At 51.6% G+C, this 19,405-nt stretch overlaps 1 protein-coding gene across 2 annotated transcripts in view; it reads right to left on the bottom strand.

Annotated features, from left to right (window-relative positions):
• Window positions 1–15,573: 15,573 nt before the first annotated feature.
• The window catches only part of OLFM1 (olfactomedin 1), a 47,095-nt gene continuing 43,263 nt past the window's right edge, over window positions 15,574–19,405 (bottom strand). For both annotated transcript variants that reach the window (XM_077305273.1, XM_077305272.1), the window contains exons 5-6: window positions 18,692–18,798; window positions 15,574–17,154 (exon numbers count right to left, since the gene is read on the bottom strand). In XM_077305273.1, the coding sequence (XP_077161388.1) occupies window positions 16,480–17,154; window positions 18,692–18,798 (782 nt within the window). In that variant the 3' untranslated portion in view covers window positions 15,574–16,479. The remainder of the gene's footprint in view (window positions 17,155–18,691; window positions 18,799–19,405) is intronic.

The raw sequence follows: 19,405 nt of genomic DNA, 5'->3' as shown, positions 1-19,405 counted from the left end.
AGAGAATGGAGAGACTGCTGAATTGCAATGGATAATGAAGCTCAAGACAAGGCGCCCTCCTGGATCCAGGCCTAGGCTACCTGTCTCATGACCAATGGTGTTTTCTCCAGGCCTGCTGTCAGGTGTATGTCGCCCCCAATCCAGTCAAGCCTGCTGTCGTCATTTCACAAAAAGAACAGGGAACCTTGTGGCAAATTCAACATTTGGCATACGAAATCACTCCACCCCCCAAGATATAAGGACAGAGGAACTCCCAGTCCAGCTGTATCTGAAGAAGTTAGCAGTGACTCACAAAATTTCATTCCTTGCCACAAATTTTGTGCTCCTGGACTCTTGCATCACTGGGTTTTTGAGTTCCAAGTATTTGGCAGCTGAGACTCCAGAGCAGGGGTAGTCAAACTGCGGCCCTCCAGATGTCCATGGACTACAATTCCCAGGAGCCCCCTGCCAGCGAATGCTGGCAGGGGGCTCCTGGGAATTGTAATCCATGGACATCTGGAGGGCCGCAGTTTGACTACCCCTGCTCCAGAGTATGGTGGAAATACTTGAGAAATGTCACCATTATTGATTGATTCAAGTGGGTCGCCGTATTTGTCTGAAGCCGCAGAATAAATTTAGAGTCCAGGGGCACCTTTAACGCAAGCAAAGTTTTGTCCAAGGTATGAGCTTTTGTGTGCACGCACACTTCCTCAGATACAATGTCACGGAATGGAAGTAATCAGTTCAGATTTATAGATGGAGGGAGAGGGGAACTTGACATACGGCATAATGAAATTGCTCATGCAATTCAAACTCAGGTGAATGCAAACAAATCCTAATAGCTGTCTTTTCCTCTGTATCTCTGGAACCTGGGCAATTTCATTATGCTGTATGATAATTTGCCCTCTCACTCCATCTATAAGTCTGAACTGATTACTTTCATTCCGTGACATTGTATCTGAGGAAGTGTCTGTGCATACCAAAGCTCATACCATTATTGGTTGAGTACGTTACTATGTTACTTCTTTTCCATCACAGAACAGGGTTCATAGGCAGCTGTCCCCCCCACCCCCACCCCTGGTGGCTTCACAGCCCCTCATGCCTTCATGGGACATGGATGGCATGAAAATATTATTGTTCAGAAAGATCTTCCTAGCATGCAGCTTTGAGGGCTTCAGTTTGTGCCCATTCCATCCAGCACCTCTTTCTGCAGTCACGGAGACCTCCTTGCTCCAAAGTCATATGACCACCTACTTGTGGTCTTTCCTGGCTAGGAAAAAGGTGGCAGCATTGGCCAGGAAGAGAAGTGGCAGGAAGGGCCTGCATGAGCAATGTCACTTCCACCATGACCTGGGCCTATTCTGCACACAATAGATAATGCACTTTCAATGCACTTTAGAAGTAGATTTTCCTGTTCCGCACAAGAAAATCCAGCTGCCAAAGCACATTGAAAGTGCATTATCCTGTGTGTGCGGAATGGGCTCTGGAAAGGTGGGGACTATGTTGGGTGCCTTGGCATCTGAAGCGGTTGTTCGCACCTGGAGCAGCCAGCGCCACTCCGCAGGGGGGGAGGGGAGGCGCTGGCGTCAGCTCCCATGCCTCCCCTCCCCTCCCCCCCTTCACGGTGCAGTGCTATGGGCGCGAACAGCCGCTCTGGATGCTGAAGTGCCCGCCCCTCAGCCAGAATGCTGCCATCCGCCTGGGCCATGGGCCCTGCAGCCCACTCACAGTGTCGGCTGTCCTCACCATCCTGACTCTACCCACCGGGGAAGGAATTGGGGGGGGGGAATACTTAAACAAGTAGATTGCTATGTACCTGTTACTAGTATAATGCAAAGTAGGTTGGAATTGTAATTATTTATTGTATACAAAAGGTTTCCCCCTGCAATTCATTCTCAAGTGAATTCAAACAAACCCAGATTGCTGTGTTTGCCTATTTATCTCTGGAATCTGTTAACCATTTTCATTATGCCGTATGTTGATTTACTCTCAGACTTTGTCTATAAGTATGGACTGCTTTACTTCCATTCCACAACATTATATCTAAAGAAATATGCAAGCTCATACCTTCACTAAAACTTTGCTGGTCTTAATGATGCTACTGGACTCAAACATTATTCTGCTGCTTTAAACCAATATGGCCACCTACTTGAATGCTTTTTTGAAGATTGGGATTACATTTGCTTTCTTCTAGTCTTCTGGCACCTCTCCAGTCTTCCAAGAGGTCTGAAAGATGATGGACAAGGGTTGCCCAAACTCTCCAGAAAGTTCTGAACAGAACATCTCTAAACCTTTGCATAAATTAAACACCTAGGATCTGTTGCCCCTTCATAACCTTCAGTCCTCCAGCTGCACCTGCCTGCCCATTGTCCAGAGGAGGGCAACAAAGCTGGTGAGCGGCTTGGAGACCAAGAAGAAAGATTGGGGGAGCTTGGTCTGTTTAGCCTAGAGAGGAGACGACTGAGACGGGATCTGATAACCATCTTCAAGTATTAAAAAGGGTGCCATATAGACAGATGGAGCAGACTTGTTCTCTCTTGCCCCGGAGGGATGGACCAGAACCAATGGGATGAAATTAATTCAAAAGACATTCCGTCTAAACATCAGGAAGAAATTCTTGACAGGTAGAGCAGACGGAGAGGCTGATTCTGTGAAGGCAAAGGGGTGGCAGGTTACAGTAGATGAGCGATTGGGATGTGAGTGTCCTGCATAGTGCAGGGGGTTGGACTAGATGACCCAGGCGTCCCTTCCAATTCTATTATTCTATGATTCTATAATTTGGGTACAAAACACTCCAGAAGCCATCCTTTGTAGCCTGGCCAGGAAGACACAACTGGCACCTCCGGCCTCAAGGTTAAGGAGAGATGACACATTCCCACACATCAAACAGCTTTACAGCTGGGAATCCCTGGTGCAAACCACACTACCCTAGGCCAGCTACACTCATACCTAAGGGGATTCATTATATGGAAGAAAAGGCAGATGAAAACAAATGGCAAAAGCTGGGAGTCAGGGTTTTGACATTTGGGGGCTTGCAAGGTAAGCTGCTTCCAGGGGGAGACTTTGCACTCGTCTGACCTCTTGCCTGATGCAGGACTTTTGCCTCATCAGCTTCTGGATTCTGCTGTGCTTTGCTAAACCTGCTTAGATGAGGAAGAGAGAAGAGCTGTTTTTTATTCCCCGCTTTTCGCTACTTAGCAGAGTCCCAAGTGGCTGATCAACACCTTCCATCCTCTCCCCAGAACAGAGACCCTGTGAGGGAGGAGGGGCTGAGAGAGCTCTACGCTTTGTAAGAACAGGCCTAAGAGAACTGCGACTGATCCAAGGTCACTCAGCTGGCTGCCTGTGGAGGAGCCGTGGGGAATCATGCCCAGTTCTCCAGATCAGAGTCCACTGCTCTTAACCATGACATCATGCCGGCTCTCGAGATGGTGGCTTCCCCACAGGGGCCTTCCCTGCATGACACCACACGCTCTCCACCTCCGCTACGGGAGCCTTAGGGCACGGTAGTGCTATGATGCCATAAAGGTGTCTTTGTCTACCACTGAATTCCTGCAGGCTGGACCAAAAGGCACTGGTGGTGCCAGGGGTGTGGGGAGAGGCATAGGCAGGAACGTGCAAACATGGATCCCAAGCCTACTTGGAGCGGACTGTTTCCAGAAAGATTGTGCCCCTGAGTTTCCAAAAACCACACCATGAAGCTGGCGGGGGGGAAGCAGAAAATGAGAGTTGTGTGATGTTTCTGTGCACAACCCCCACAATCCCTGCTGACATGGGGGGGGGGAGAGAAGAATGCAGCAAAAAAAAATTCAATAGAGTTCTCCCGCCTAAAACCTGAAAGTTCCCAGGGGAGGGGGAAAGGAGGCACCAGGTGCCATAAACCATAGTGTTACAACTCGCACGTCCTTGGTCGTCTCCGGACAAGATACGATGTTATGGTTACAAAAGGCAGACCCAGCCGGGAGGTTCAAAAGACAAATAATTCACAGCTCAGTGTGATAACAGGATGCAGCAACATAGTTTCAGTTTCAGGCATGCAAGCATAATATATGGGCCTTGGGTTACATAGGGCCCCAAGAACAAAGCAGAAAAAAGACAAGGCAAACAAAGATGGAGAAACTCATGCTAACTCATGGCAGGGTTCAACAACAATCCTGACATTCCTCCGCATTAAAATTAGCCCCCACCCCTCACCCTGCATCCACCGGCCGAGGGCACAGGGGAAAAGCACGATGAAACGCACGAAGCAGTCGAGGGGCTTTTACATCATTAGCCTCCACCCATTCCCTATCCCCTGACGGGAAATCCTTCCAGTCCACCAAGTATTGGAGCCTCCCCTTGTGAACGCGAGAGTCCAAAATTTGGTCGACCTCGTAGTGGGTGTCTTTGTCGATGAAAACTGGAACCGGCGTTGAGTGCGGAGGGTGCCAGGCGTCCGGCAGGGGGGCACATCGCAACAAGCTGGAATGAAAAACCGGATGCACATTCCTGTAAGTTTTTGGTAGCCCCAATTCTACAGTCACAGCATTGATCACTCTAGTGACAGGAAAAGGCTCCACGAACTTGGGTCCCAATTTGCGGGACTTCTGTTGGCAGTGAAGGTTTTTTGTAGAGAGGTAGACTTGGTCCCCCACAACCCACGCCGGAGTAGGAGCACGCCTTTTGTCTGCTTGAGCCTTATAGGATTGTTTAGCCTCTTCCAGGCTGGAGACAATGGATGGCCAAGCCTCAGAAATGTCTTTGGCTCATTTGGTCACATCAGGGGCCTCGGAAGACACCAGTTCCCAGGTGGGGGCCGCTAATAGGTCAGTTCCATAGACAACCTTAAAAGGGGACACTCCTGTGGAAGCATGAACCCCATTATTATAAGCAAACTTGGCCATAGGCAGGAGGGTGACCCAATCGTTCTGCTGATGATTGATGAAACAGCGCAAGTATTTTTCCAGTATTTGATTCACCCGTTCTGTCTGACCATTTGACTCTGGATGATAGCCTGAGGTGAAGGCTTGTTCCACCCCCAACAGTCGTAAAAGCTCCCGCCAGAACTTGGCAACGAACTGGGGGCCCCGATCCGAGAGCAATCTCCTAGGGATACCATGTAGTCTAAAAATGTGGGTAATGAACAGGGAGGCTAGTTTGGCCGCCGAAGGCAATCCCGCACAGGGGACGAAGTGAGCTTGCTTCGAAAAAGCATCTACCACCACCCAAATCACGTTTTTGCCCTGGCTCAAAGGTAAATCCGTTATAAAGTCCATGGTCACGTCAGACCAGGGACAGGAGGGGGTGGGCAGGGGCTGCAATAACCCCTGCTTCTTGCCCCCCAGTGATTTGGAGGCGAGGCAGATGGGGCACCCTTGCACATATTTCTCCACATCCCCCCTTAGGGACGGCCACCAGTAGTGTCTCCTGACCAAGTGCAGAGTTTTCACAAAGCCAAAGTGCCCCGCAGCCTTAGCATCATGGCACAATTTCAAAACATCTCCCCGCGCCGCGGCGGGAACGTAAAGGCGATCGTCTTTGAAAAATAGGCCCCCCTTGTCGACCAGGGCGGGTCACAGTGTAGTAAACTCCACGTCCTGTAGGACCTCCTTCTGGACCCACCCTCCGGGCACCGGGCTGCCCCCTTTTGCCTTGCTGCGAGTCATGGCAGCCAATCCCAACTGGGCGGGCGTGAACACCGTGTCCACCAATGGGTCTCTCTTGCTGTTGTACTGTGGCAGGCGCGAAAGGGCGTCCGCTAGAAAGTTCAGTTTGCCAGGCAGATGCCTAAGGGAGAAGTTGAACCAGGAGAAAAACTCCGCCTACCGCATTTGCTTGGCTGACAAAGAGCGGGGCTGCTTGAGCGCCTGCAGGTTTTTGTGATCCATCCAAACCACAAATGGGACTGCAGACCCTTCCAACCAATGGCTCCAGGTAGTGAGCGCCAGTTTTACAGCCGCCGCCTCTTTTTCCCAGATCGCCCAGTTGCGTTCGGGACCCGAAAACTTCTTAGATAGATAGGCAAGGGGGTGCAACTTCCCATCCCCCCCTTCCTGGAGGATCACGGCCCCCATGGCCACATCCGAAGAGTCTACTTGCACCGTAAATTGTCTGGCCGGGTCTGCGTGGGCTAGCACCGGTTCGGACGTGAAAAGGTGCTTCAGTCTTTCAAACGCTCCCTGGCAGAGCAGAGACCACTTGAGCGGGGCGCTTGGTCGACCAGCCGCCTTCCCACCCTCCTTGGTTTTTAATAAGTCCGTTAAGGGAAGGGCCACCTTGGCAAAGTTGGGGATGAAGGTTCTGTAAAAATTAGCGAACCCCCAAAAGCTCTGGAGTTGTTTACGCGTTTTGGGCGGCTCCCAGGCCAATAGGTCCTTCACTTTCCCCGGATCCATCCCAATCCCTGCCTTGGAGACTCTGAAACCCAGGAACTCCACCGATTCCCGATGGAACTCGCATTTAGACAATTTGGCAAACAGCTGATGCTTCCGTAACCGGCTAAGCACCTCTCGGACCAGCTCCACGTGCTCCGCGGGCTTGTCTGAATACACCAAAATGTCATCAATGTACACCAACACCCCCTGGTACAGCAAATCATGTATAATTTCGTTAATCATATTCATGAACACACCCGGAGCGCCGGCGAGGCCGAACGGCATGATAGTGAACTCAAATTGGCCCAGGGGGGTTTTGAATGCCGTCAGGTATTCGTGCCGTTTTTTTATACGGACCCAGTAGTAAGCTTCCCTCAGGTCTAACTTTGTAAAGATCCTTTCCCAAATGCCCCAGCAAGTCTTTGATGAGCGGCAAGGGGTAGGCATTGCAGGTGGAAACAGCGTTCAGCCCTCGGTAGTCCGTGCAAAGGCGAAGGGAACTGTCTTTCTTTTTTACAAAAAGGACCGGGGCGGCCGGGGGGGGGGGGGGGGTGGCCGGCCGAATGAAACCTCTAGCCAGGTTTTTGTCCAAGAACTCCTTGAGTTCCTTCATCTCCCGCGGACTCATGGAGTACAATTTGGCTTTGGGGAGCGGCTCTCCTTTCTTTAGTTCAATCGCACAATCTGTCTTGCGAAGGGGGGGCAGCTGATTACACTCCGCTTCTGCAAACACATCCTCAAACCCTCGATACTCCTTCGGGAGTGCTAGCACCCCCTTCCCTGCTAACGCGGCCACGGCCAGCCCATCCTGACTCGGTTGAGGCCGCTGGTGCCGCTTGCACCCCGGAGACGAGAATTTTACAGTCCCTTTCTTCCACTTCACCGTGGGATCGTGCTCCCGCAGCCAATCCAGACCCAGTACGCAAGGGAAGGCGGAATGGGGGGCCACCAGGGGCTGAATCTGCTCCCAATGTTTATCAATGTCCAAGTCCATGGGGAGCGTTTTTACTGTCGCTTCCCCCCCTCCCCGGGGCACACTCCCCGTCAAGCTGGGTGATTGGTAGAGGCTCCCTCAAAGGCACCTTCCCCACCCCCAAAGTCTCGGCCAGCACTGGGCTCACAAGGGTTTTGGTGCAACCTGAGTCCACGATACAGCGCACCCCCAACTGTTTCCCTGAGTTGGGTTCCGTGAGAGTGGCAGGCAAAAGAACCAAAGTGGAATCACTCACCGAACGTTTGCCCCTGCCTTGGACCTGCTGGCGGGGCGCCTTCACAGCGGGTCGTCTTCGTTTCCCAACGGCTCTCCGGAGTGCGATCCTTCCTCCGGGCCACTGTCGCTGGAGTCTCCCACTGAAGGCGCCACCCCCACCAGGGCCAGTAGGGACTTGACGGTCTTTTTAGGAGCTGGTTTCTTTGTTACCGACCCTCGAGCTGGAGCACCTCCCGCCGGCTTGGCTTCGGTTGGGTTTGCGCTCCCCGCTTTCGCTGGGCATTGGGCAAGGAAATGGCCAGCCTGGCCACAGCCCAGGCACAACCCTTTCTCGCGGCGGCGAGCCCGCTCACTGGGATCCGCCTTGGCCTTTGGCTTGGGCTTCTTAGGTGTTGAGGTCTTCACACCCGCTTTTTCTTTGCCTCCGCTGAACTCAGCTGCCCGGAGCAGACGGTTTTCCATCTCCCCTGCCAGGTGCACCCATCCCATCTCGGTCGCTGGGTCATCCAGGTGGAGGCATTTGCTAGCCAGGTTCCCAGAGAGTCCCCCCACGAAAGCATTCACTCTCTGTGGCTCCGTCCAATCCGGCACCGCCGCGGACAACTTCCTGAATTCCCGGGCGTACTCTGCCACCGTCTTCGACCCTTGCTTGAGTGCCTTGAGCTGCTATTCCGCCGTCTCCCTCTCGAATGGGTCCACATACATCAGGCGCATGGTTCTCACAAAGTGGTTGTAGTTTCGCACCACCCTCGGGTTGTAGCGGTAGAGATCCATAAACCACTTCGCAGCCTCTCCCTCCAAGCACTCCCCCACAAACCGGATACGTTCGGCGGCGTCTTGGAACGTAAAGCCCATGTCCATCATGTAGGCTTGGAGGTGGACCAGGAACCCCGGGAAAGCCGCCGAGTCTCCCGAGAAGCGAGCCTTAAATTTATAAGTACTCCGCATTTCTACTCCACAGAGCTGCGGGGGCAGTCGGCCAGGGGCCCAATCCCCCAGCTGCCTCGCTCCTCGGGGTCGCGGGCGCACCCCGCGCCCCACTCCCACAGCCGCTCCTGCTGCAGCCGCAACCCCTGCGGTGCTGGCTGCCGCCGCCCCGCCAGCTGTGGCCGCTGTTCTGGCTGCCGCTGCCTCGCCGGCTGCGGCCGCTGTGCCGGCAGCCGCCGCCGCATGCGCTGCTCCGGCTCCTTCAGCCCCGGCCTGGACCTCTCCTTGAGCCCCCGCCGGGGGTTCTTCTCTCCGTCCGGCTGCGGCGCCTCCTAGGTCACCGTAGTCGTCCTCCTCGTCCGAGGAGTGCGCTGCTGCTTCTGCTGCTGCCAAGGCCGCGGTTTCGGCTCCGGCCGCGGTGCCTTCAGCCGCCGTCATGTGCTCTCGCAGAGTTGGATGCCCCCCCGACTGTCGACCCCTTGGCCCTCGGGCGTCCGCCTGCAGCTCGCGCAAAAGGCGCCCCGCCTCGCGCTGCGATTCCAGTGCCAGCTCTCCTGACACCGCGTGCAGCCAGTCGGTCACCTGGCTGATTCTCTGCTGCAGCTCCTGCACCTCCAGGGTCGCCGCCATTCCATGGGCTAGGACCCCCGCGGGCAGTTTGTCTGGCCACAGCTCATTCCCGGTCAGGTGGTCGTACTTCGACAGCCGCCTGCGCTCAGTGATGTGTCTCTCCAGAAACTCTGAGGGTCCAGGGGTCGCTTCACTCAAGGCTCTTGCCATCCCCGAGCCAAACGAGCCCGATGCAGCCAGTTCGTCTTGAGTGTAATCCCCATACATGTCCTCGTCCTGCTCACCATAGTTGTTGCCTTCATCCTGCATGTTGGCAGGCGAAAGGGGTTGTGAGATTTGACTTAATGTCAAGCATTGCAAGAACTCACAACAAGCTTCTTTATTAAAGAAAGCGTTTATTGAGAAGTTACTTCATACACCTAAGCTAAAGAAGTCAAATCTGCCTGAGGACAGATTTGCCTCCCCTTATCAATAGAGTTCTCCCGCCTAAAACTTGAAAGTTCCCAGGGGAGGGGGAAAGGAGGCACCAGGTGCCATAAACCATAGTGTTACAACTCGCACATCCTTGGTCGTCTCCGGACAAGATAAGATGTTATGGTTACAAAAGGCAGACCCAGCCGGGAGGTTCAAAAGACAAATAATTCACAGCTCCCTGTGATAACAGGATGCAGCAACATAGTTTCAGTTTCAGGCATGCAAGCATAATATATGGGCCTTGGGTTACATAGGGCCCCAAGAACAAAGCAGAGAAAAGACAAGGCAAACAAAGATGGAGAAACTCATGCTAACTCATGGCAGGGTTCAGCAACAATCCTGACAGTAGGTGCTTCGGCTCAGTTTGGCTGCCATGGCGATCACCGGAGCCCGGGGCACCCCGCCTCTTCGCACTGCAGTGCTGGCCCCCTACACACTGCTTCGGGCTTTGGTGATTGCCGAGGTCGCCAAACCAAGCCGGAGCACACACGCCTAGTCCGCAATATGCACCATTGTCCTCAGGTGTCCCTGCCCAGTTGGCCAAGGGCTTGCCTCTACAGCAGGTGTATTCAAACTGCGGCCCTCCAGAAGTCCATGTACTACAATCCCCATGAGCCCCTGCCAGTGACAGGGGCTCATGGGAATTGTAGTCCATGGACATCTGGAAGGCTGCAGTTTGATTCCCCCTGCCGGCTTTACAGGGGTTACAGAGGGAGGGACCCAATCTTTCCAGATCACTACAATGAAATTTCGTTACCGCACTCTTTTGCCACAACCTACCAGCTTCTCTATATCCTCAGCTTTCTTTTTTAAAAAATTATCTAGCCCTTTCCATTGTAGAGACATAAGGGGGATGAGACCTGAGCAATAAATGGGTCTAGAAACCTTTTTTTCCTTTTAAATGAAACCTGGAAATTCAGAAGAACTGGAAGACAATGGCAACAGCTTGTTATAACCTGATAATTTTGATCTAGCAAGGGCAGATTTTTTTTCAAGTCCTGTCCCCCCCCCTTCCCTCTGCTGGTGTGCTAGAAGGGCAGAATGACACCCACGGGAGGCTGAAGGAAGGGAAGTGCAGGGAGCCCTGCCCTGCTCCCTTACCACCATGAATGCCTTTGTAGCCCCTGCAGCAGCAGCAGCAGCAGCAAGAGCCAGCTGGAGAATCACCTGCATGTGGAAGCAGCCTGGCTGGAGGAGCTGATGGTGGTGGGATTTCTGAGGGCAGCAAGAAGGGCTGGGTTTGAGCAGCCGTGATCCAAAAGCCTCTCTGCAGCTGTTTGTCACTTGGCTCAGGCAGAGAGCATCTGCTTCTCATTGGTTCCCTTGATGCCCCCTGCCATTTTGGGGGAGATTTGTCTCAGAGCAGATGGGGCGTGGGTGGGGGCTGGAGCCATTCCTGTCCACTCTCACTTGTCTGCCTGAGCAGTTTGCTGAGCACAGGAGATGTCCCTCTCTTAAAAGGCAGGAGATTTGGGAGTGACTAAAGGAAGTACTTCTCCCCGTTCCCCAGGAGCACCTTGCTGAGACTGAAGAGTCGTTCAAATGGAGACCCTGAGGGAGGAACCCTGGAGACCCTGGCGGAGGGGCTCTCAGTGGGCGGGGACCTGCAGGTCGAGAGGTAGACCCCTTTGATTACCAGATGCTGGGGAGAAAGAGAGCTCTGGTAGGTATCAGAGTGCCTCCCCTTTTCTGCTTTCAGCTGCATTTCAGTAAACTCTACGTAGGGTTAGGCGCTTCGGTGTCCGAAGCAGCCATTCCCGCCCAAAGCTGCTTTGGGCCGGAATGGCCCATCCCATAGGTTGGTTGGTTTGGGTTCAGATCATGGGGAGGGGCTTCTGGGGGCTCAGCAGATGCGTTTGGATTGGTCGGCCTCAACCAAATGTCTGGTGGAAGAGCTCCCTTTTGCAGGAACTCTGGGATTTCACACAGGGCCCTGATCTCTTCTGGGAGCTCATTCCACCAGGTGGGGCCAGGTTGGAGAAGGCTCCAGTTTTAGTTTGGGTCCAGGGATCATCAGCCAGTTGGAAGTGGCAGAGTGTAGGGCTCTTTGGGTGGTATAGGCAGAGAGGTGGTCTCTCAGGTACACTGGGCTCAGACCACGTATGGGCTTGAAGGTGATTACCAAGACCTTAAGTCTGATCCAGAATTCATCTGGGAGTTGTTGGAGAACAGGCCTGATGTGAGACCTCCACGGAGTACCCACGAGGATCCTGGCCGCTGCATTCTGGACTAGTGGTAGTTTCTGGATCGAAGTTAAGGGTGGGCCTGTATAGAGAAAGTTGCAGAAGTCTAGCCTAGAGGTGACCATCGCGTGGATCACTGTGGGTAGGTGTTATGGAGCCAAGTAGGGCACCAGTAGTTTGGCTTGGCATAGATGGTAGAAAGCCTGCCATGCTACTCTTGTGATCTGTGCCTTCATAGAAAGGGAGGCATCAAGGACCATGCCCAGTATTTTAGGAGAATGGGCTATTGCACCCCATTCAGGGCTGATTATGCACTTACTGTGTTTATTCCATTGTGGATCCTGCTGAATTCAGATCGATTTGAACTCAGGTCTTCCTCTATCTCCTCCCTATTGAAACAAAAAGTGTTCTGCACGTGGTTAGTGAAGCTCATAAGGGGGGAGGGGAGCCAAGCGCAGCAGGAGCCTCTTTCTTTCTTTTCTTGAAGGGGGGGAGAGAGGATTGGAGACAGCAGTGGAGGGAGAATAAATCCAAGAGGCAAACTTCTGCTAAGAGAAGTTAGGGCTTCTGTAGCTTCCACTGAGAAAGTTAGGGCTTCCCCTTTAAGGGAAGCCTTGTAACCTGGGAACGAGGAAACCTCTGAACTGATGCCCTGGCCAATAAGGGCTTTTCTGCAGCATTGGAGGCATGAGGCAGCAAGTTCGTTTGGAAAAACCAGAGAGCTGTGCCTTTACTCATGCTGTTTTTTCAATTGTCAAGGGTTATAACCACTCTAGGGTATCGCGGGGGGAAAGTAGGGTCACTCTGGATCAATCATGCTTGTTGCAGATGAAAAATTTAAATCACCGAAAACCAAAATGGAAATCGCATTCAGCGTAGACGGCGGGGACAGAATTGACCTGGGATTGGAATGAAAGTTCCGTGCAGATTCAGCCCAGGTTGGATAAACACGCCTCCTCACTTGGATCCTTTCTGCCCAGCCACAGGACTGGACTGGACTCTAGACTTTGGCAAGCTTTCTTCCCTGGCACAACCACCCAGCAATGGAGGTGAAGTCTGGCAGAGCACAGTTTGTCCCCACCATAACATGGAGCAGAGTCTTGCAGACTTGCGGGCAAGCAATCAGGCATTTGGTGGCACAGGTGCAACTCTTGAATGTGGCTGTGGCCGCAACAAGCTGCCACACCGGTGCACCCCCCATCAGCATTACCTCTGTGCCTCCTGTCTGTCCTCTTAAAGCCCTGGAAAAGTTTGATGGGAGGTGAGAGGACTGTCCCACTTTCCTTTCCCAAGCAAAACTCAGGGCCATTCCGCACCAGGATCCATGTAGCAAATTGTTTGCGGGACGAAAAATCGCCATTTTAAATAGTGGAATTCGTCGTTATGCATACCTGCCTTTGTAGTGGAATCCAGTTGCGTTTCTATCGTTTCCCACAGGGTTCCGGTCTCGGCAAAAATCGCTAGAAAGGAAGCTCTATTGCCGAGCTCGTCCCGCCCCTGGCCGTCAAGCAGCCAATGGGTGGCCGTTAGCATGCTCCCAAACAGACCCTTTCCCTTTAAGGTAGGTTTTTTAAAAAAAAAAACACCCGTCGCAACGAATCTGCGTCGATTCGTTGCAACGGAGAGACCCATCCAGCTGGCAGGTGGTGTTTGAGCTGCCGTTTCATCGTTGCCACGCTCCCCCCGAGTGAAACCCTCCCCCTTCACGGGTGCGATTTTCGGCCGAAAACAGTGTGAAAAATAAAGGGAAAATAAACCAGCAAACGGGCTTCTGTGTTGCTTGTGCTTAGTGACTTTAAACAGAGGGACTGCAGTCGGGGAAGCCTCCCTGGGTAAACGAAGGCTCGCCAGTGCGTTGATCTCCGTTTGCTCGGAGAAAAAAAATGGCGATCGCTTCGCTGGAAGATCAGAGGAGAGAGCCAGGGGGAGGGACTTTGCAGAAACCACAACAATGGTAACGCACAGAAGTTTCCCGCTAGTGTTGCAGATTGGTTGCAGGAGTGTAGCGCTTTCCGGAGGGTGAATCCACTTTTTGGGATTTCCCTGAAAGCGCTACAACGAAGCGCTTTTTGCAGATCGGTTTCAGGAGTGTTGCAGATTGTCAACGACATTGTGCATAACAGCAAATCAGTAGCGATTTCAATTGGCAACCATTGTGCAATTTTGAAGGAGTGCGGAAAGCCCCTCATCCTCAGTTCCAGGGTATGGGAGTTCCCCAAGGTCTGCTAACTGATAAGCCTCCTTAAGGAGCCAAGGCTTGGTGGGCTATTCTGCTGCTGCTGGGAGGTGCATCTGAACTAACCAACTTCACGCAGTTTGAACCACAGATAGATTCAGCTTTCAGGGAGGACCTGGAGTGAGGAAGATGAAGAGGGGGTCCCCCACCTGGGGAATACCCACCCCATCGAGGTCCCGATCGATGAGATGGCCAGAGGCAGACATTCATGAGGCGAAGCTGCAGCCAGCGAGATCCTTATGTGAGAGAGAGTGACCTGGGTTGCCGCAAGGAGGGGGTGGAATCCTGTTTCCAAAGCCCTGGAGAGGCTAAGGGAAGGGCGTGGCTTCAGGTATGGGCTCAATGTCCAGAAGTGGGCACCGGACCCAGCTGTAAGCAGTTTGGAGAGACAGCATGAGTGGGGTGGGGTGGGGTGGGGTGGGGTGCAACACAAAAGGTATTAAGAGAGCTGCAGGCATCCAGGAGGAGGGGCCGAGCTGTAGCAATGGAACTTCAGGTGACCCAGAGTTTGAATGGTGGCCATAAGCCAGCTACACCCATTCTGAGACCTTGCAGCACTCCTTAAATTTGTTAGAATCCCCTGATTGCTGCCATGATTTACTGTGTCTTAGCCTTGCTGTAGCCATCTTCTTTGTCTGTCTTTTAGCCCTGAACTGTCTGCTCGCTATTCAGCAGTGTAACAAATGTTGTTGTCCTAGTAAGTAGGAACACTGGGTGCTCCAAGGTCAAGACTGTGTATGTTATCATTACTGGACACTTTCCCGGACAGCACCTGCAGAAAGCCTGTTTTGCAGAAAGCCTGTTTTGTTTGATGTGTATGAAAATAATTGCGCGGGAAAAGTGGGGATAAGAATTGCGTTTTGATTCTGTAAGCCGGTTTGGGCTTTGAATCGTCCTGGTTAGATCTGCTAAGAAATAAACGCTTGCTTTTCAAAGAAGTTGTTGTTTTCTAGTCTGTCATCCTGACAAAATTGTGGTTCGCACCAAAAGACAAAGTGACGGAGAAGACCAGCATGGGCAGGCCAGTGAACCCTGGCAGGTTTTCATCAGGAATTATGCCTCCAGGCTTGTTAATCCTCTTGTGGAGGTGATTAAACAACTGCCCATCCCAAGCAGAATTGAACAAAAGCTGAAAAGTATGATGAAGAACCTTTTCACTCCAGAACAATTGCTAGGCGTCTCCAGCTCATACAGCAATGAGAAAGGAACCAAAGAAGTGGGGCATGAGATGCTGGAAGCACAATAAACTGGAAAGCTATGAGGGCAGGGCACCAAACATTTTAGGAGTTTTTGGAAGCTAGGAAGAAAATGTCTGTAGCTGGCCTGAGCACATACAGACCCAATGAGGGGCTTCCCTAGGAGACAGAAGATGACCCTGATGTTGAGCAACATAGTCCAAGACTCTTACATATCTTAAATGTTAAGTCCCTTCCTACTCTATGATTCTATCATTCTATGAGAAGGGTAATTGCATTTAAATGTACTGCCAACGGTTTTGTCTACAGTGAAATCTGAAACCAATCTGTGGTCTTTAAGATGAAACAGTCAAGGGCAAATAGTTTTGACAAGACTTGTGGGGGTTACATCTCTAATCTTCAATAAAACCGCTATTATGTGCATGACAGAAATACTGCAGTGCTCTTGTTAAGATATGAAACCTTCATTTATTAATCCAAATGACATTATTTGCATTTACAACATTCATTTGCATAAACTTGGACATACAAAGTTTTGCCACCTCTGGTTAATAACAGACATACATTGTACAAGATATTGGCTGGATACATAAGTTCAAACAAATATTTGGGTACAACAATTTGTTCATAGTATATACTGGAAATTTCAAAAATTTTACAGCTATTAAAGACACAGATCCATTAGCTACTTTGGGTCTCCAAACAGTTATTCTAAAGGTGACATAAAACAGAGGGGGGGGGGGAGGAGGAGCAGGCGCTAGCTCCAACAGAATGGCAGGTCCAACTCTTTGACCTCTTTTTAAAAATCATTCACTGCCAACATGAATCAACAGAATATTTCCAAATACAAACCACACATCCATCATAACTGGTTGTGATGTACGAAAATGGCCATGCAACTTACCAAAAAAAGAGAGAAAAGAACTGTATTTCCCCTACCCCACCCCAACAATAAATTCCCAACAGTCATTGCCTTACATTGTACTATATAACTACAGCTTTGCTATTGGAACATAAGAGGGGGAAAAAAACCAAGCCAACCCACCCACCCAAAAAAACCCTCAAAAGTGTTTTTTTTTCCAGTGCAGTTCCAGCTGCAAACAAGTGATTTATTTTAACTTTTGCATTGTCTGTAACACCTCTGAATTCCATCATCATTGGAAACATGAGTGTTGATCTTGCAAGTTTTCAAGACTGGTTTGACCTCTGGCTCACACATTTTGGTAGCTGCTCTGTTTCTAACATTTCTTTCTGTGTTTATTTTCTTGAATAGGTGCATTTCCACAGAGCATGTATTTATCTCCTTGCTTGTTTCGGTTATGCATTCAGTTCCTTTCCAGACAGAAGTGGACTACAATTCATCAGATCGGACAACGTGGAAGAGGGTGACATTGTAGAGTATTTGATGGCCGTTGTTCCAGGCATAGAGGGCTCTATCCTTGGGGTTGTAGTCCAGCATAGAAATATGAGAATATTTGTTTAAGAAGGGGATATCTATGTACTCGTAAGTGGATGTGTTGGTCTGATAAGCATAGGTCACCTTCGTTCCTCCCGAATAGCCATTGGTGACATACAGGGTCCCGCAGATGATGAACCCTTCCCCAGCGCTGCGCTTGGGGTAACTGGTGTTCCAGGTCTGGATGCTTTGTAAGGTGTTGGGGTCTAGCTTGCTGATGACAATGTTCCCCGCATTCTGATTGGTGGCATAGACGGCCCAAAGGCCATTCTCGTCCACCATGAGGTCGATGTCTGAATGTCCGCCCCAGGCATAGTGGTAGACGTTGTTGTAGCCAGCGTAGTCCAAGCTACGAGTCTTAAGGATGGTCTCAGTTTTCAAGTCAAACTTGATGATTATGTGACTTTGGTATTTGTTGAAATAGATGGAGCCATTGTACACGACTTGTCCAGTCCCAGACCACGGATGAGGGAGGCGGTGAGAGGTGAAATTGTCCGTGTTCATAAAATCGGCCATGGATTTGTATTCGCGAACAAAACGATTGTTGTGATAGCTGTCCATGTACCAGACCTGCGCATACAACACACACAAAGAGACAAAGCCATGTTAGAGAAGGTGCACCTGCAACTCCCTTTGACAAAATGCTAGGTAGAAAGAGCAGGAGAGCAGGGGTCAGGTTGTCCTGAAGGGCCTGGATCTTCATTTTGTTTTGCAATCTCTGACTTATGGACCAGGTCAGGGGTAGTCAACCTGTGGGCCTCCAGATGTTCATGGACTACAATTCCCATGAGCTTTTGCCAGCAAACGCTGGCAAGGGCTCATGGGAATTGTAGTCCATGGACATCTGGAGGACCACAGGTTGATTACCCCTGGACCAGGTCACAAATGCGCTTTAGGGATGGCTGATGGGCTGAAGTAGTCATCATGGGAAAGAACAGCACAGAGAGGGCCCAGGTGACTTCTTACACCACTTCAGACAGGATGTGATTCCGTGGAGAAAACTTGCAGCAAAACTGGGACTCCAGCATGGAGCAGTGGAAAATCCAGAGCGGGTGGCTGCTAATGCAACTTCCTCTGGGAATGGGGGGGGGGCAACCAGATGCCCCCCAATGATCTTGGGTTGTCTTCCCCCTCCATTTGCAGACTGCTGTTGCTGAGGCCTCTACAATGAGGGCAAGGGCAGCCAAATCCCTCACTGTGACCGTTCATTCTGTTTCAAATCTTTAACATTTTTTACATGACTTTTTAATATGGCCTTGTTATGCTCAACCCCTCCGAGGTCCTGTGGCTGGGCAGAAAGGCGGCAGGAAATGAAGCACAGATGAGTACCTAAATGACTAACGTAATAAAAATGCATCTGGCAAATTCATGGAGGAGCTCCTAACGGAACCTCCAGGAACAGAAGCAGTGAGCCTCTGGATTTTGTGGCAGGGCTGCTGCTTTCCTGCTTTTCTGTTGAGCATCCCTTGAATGTGATGGCTGGATCACCGGCCTGATCTTGCAGAGTCCCCCTCATTCCGTTGGCACAGTTGAGCCCTCCTGACAGGTGGGCCTGATCGGTGAGGCTCCTCCATCCTGACTTCTGAGCACCCGAGAGGGATGAGCCACCTCCACAGGGTCCTCTTGCTCAGCCTGTAGGGTGGGCCCTTCCCTGCCACAGCAACTGTTGGCGTTCCCTAGATGTGCTTTCAGGGATGCTGCCTGTGCTCACCTGTTGCCTCCTGACCCTCCACCTATTAATGTAGAGGTGCACCTCTGCACAGGGTGAGTGCACCTACTTCCTTGTGCCCGGGGCAAAAGGCTGCCCACCTCTGGCCTAGAGGGTCTCTGTATTTGCTCCACACCAAAAAGACCCCCGCAAACCTACCTGTCAGCTGTGATTTCACTGGAGTACAGAAAAAGAGCAGAACATGGGAAGACATCTGACCAGGGTTGGACACTGGCTGCCAAAGTTCTGACCCTTTCCAGGAGGGGTTTCATGTCCATCAGGATACCAATGGCAGGCTGGACATTTCTGCTCCGTCCCTCCTTCACTCTGCTACTCAAGGCCCCACACAAGCCTCTCTAGGGCCCAGCAGGTGGTGCCTCCCGTGGTTTGCAAGCCTACCTTGTTCTCCCCTTCTGGAGCCAGCGGGTCCGTCATCCACGAGCCAAACCTTGATCCAGAGATCTTGACTGTGATCGGGTCACTTATTGCTGTCAGTTTGCCGCAGGCTGCAAAACAGCCAAAGACTACCGTGAGCAAGCAGACAATGGTGACGCTTATTCGCAGAGGGCGTAGCCAGCTCCCAACTGGTGCACATCCCCCCTACCCGATCGCTCTCCCTTTAAAAACAGAACTTCCCACGGGAGGCCTGGGGGACGGTCAAGCCTTTCTCTGCATGCACATGCCATGCCAGAGTCAAGTGCGCCTTGCACGCTTGTTGGCCCAGCTGTGACAGGCCAATGGCATTGGGCATCATGGGTGGGCATGTCACAGGCAAGTGTCGGGATGGTCCAACACACCATGCTACATAGCTAAAAGCTTTACCTGTGACTGGCCTAACATCTGGCTATGAATGTGCAAGAGAAGGTTTCCCGAACTGAACTGTGGCTTTTCAGAATCCCTTTTCAGAATCAAAAGCCCAAATCCCTCTCCCGGCAGGGAAGCAGGCCCCTCCATCAGTTGGATCGGGGTGGGTTGGTCAAACCCGTGCTGCTCGATCTGTCGGCCGCATTTGACATGGTCGACCACGAGTGATTGCCTCGTTCGGGGGCAGCCCTTCAATGGCTATGCTCCTTTCTCCAGAACCGGACACAGAGGTTGACTGTGGGGGAAGAA

Source organism: Paroedura picta, chromosome 12 (genome assembly GCF_049243985.1).
Source record: "Paroedura picta isolate Pp20150507F chromosome 12, Ppicta_v3.0, whole genome shotgun sequence".
Lineage (NCBI taxonomy): Eukaryota > Metazoa > Chordata > Lepidosauria > Squamata > Gekkonidae > Paroedura > Paroedura picta.
The sequence above is the reverse complement of the archived record's forward strand: the minus strand, read 5'-3'. Positions and strand labels throughout refer to the sequence as shown.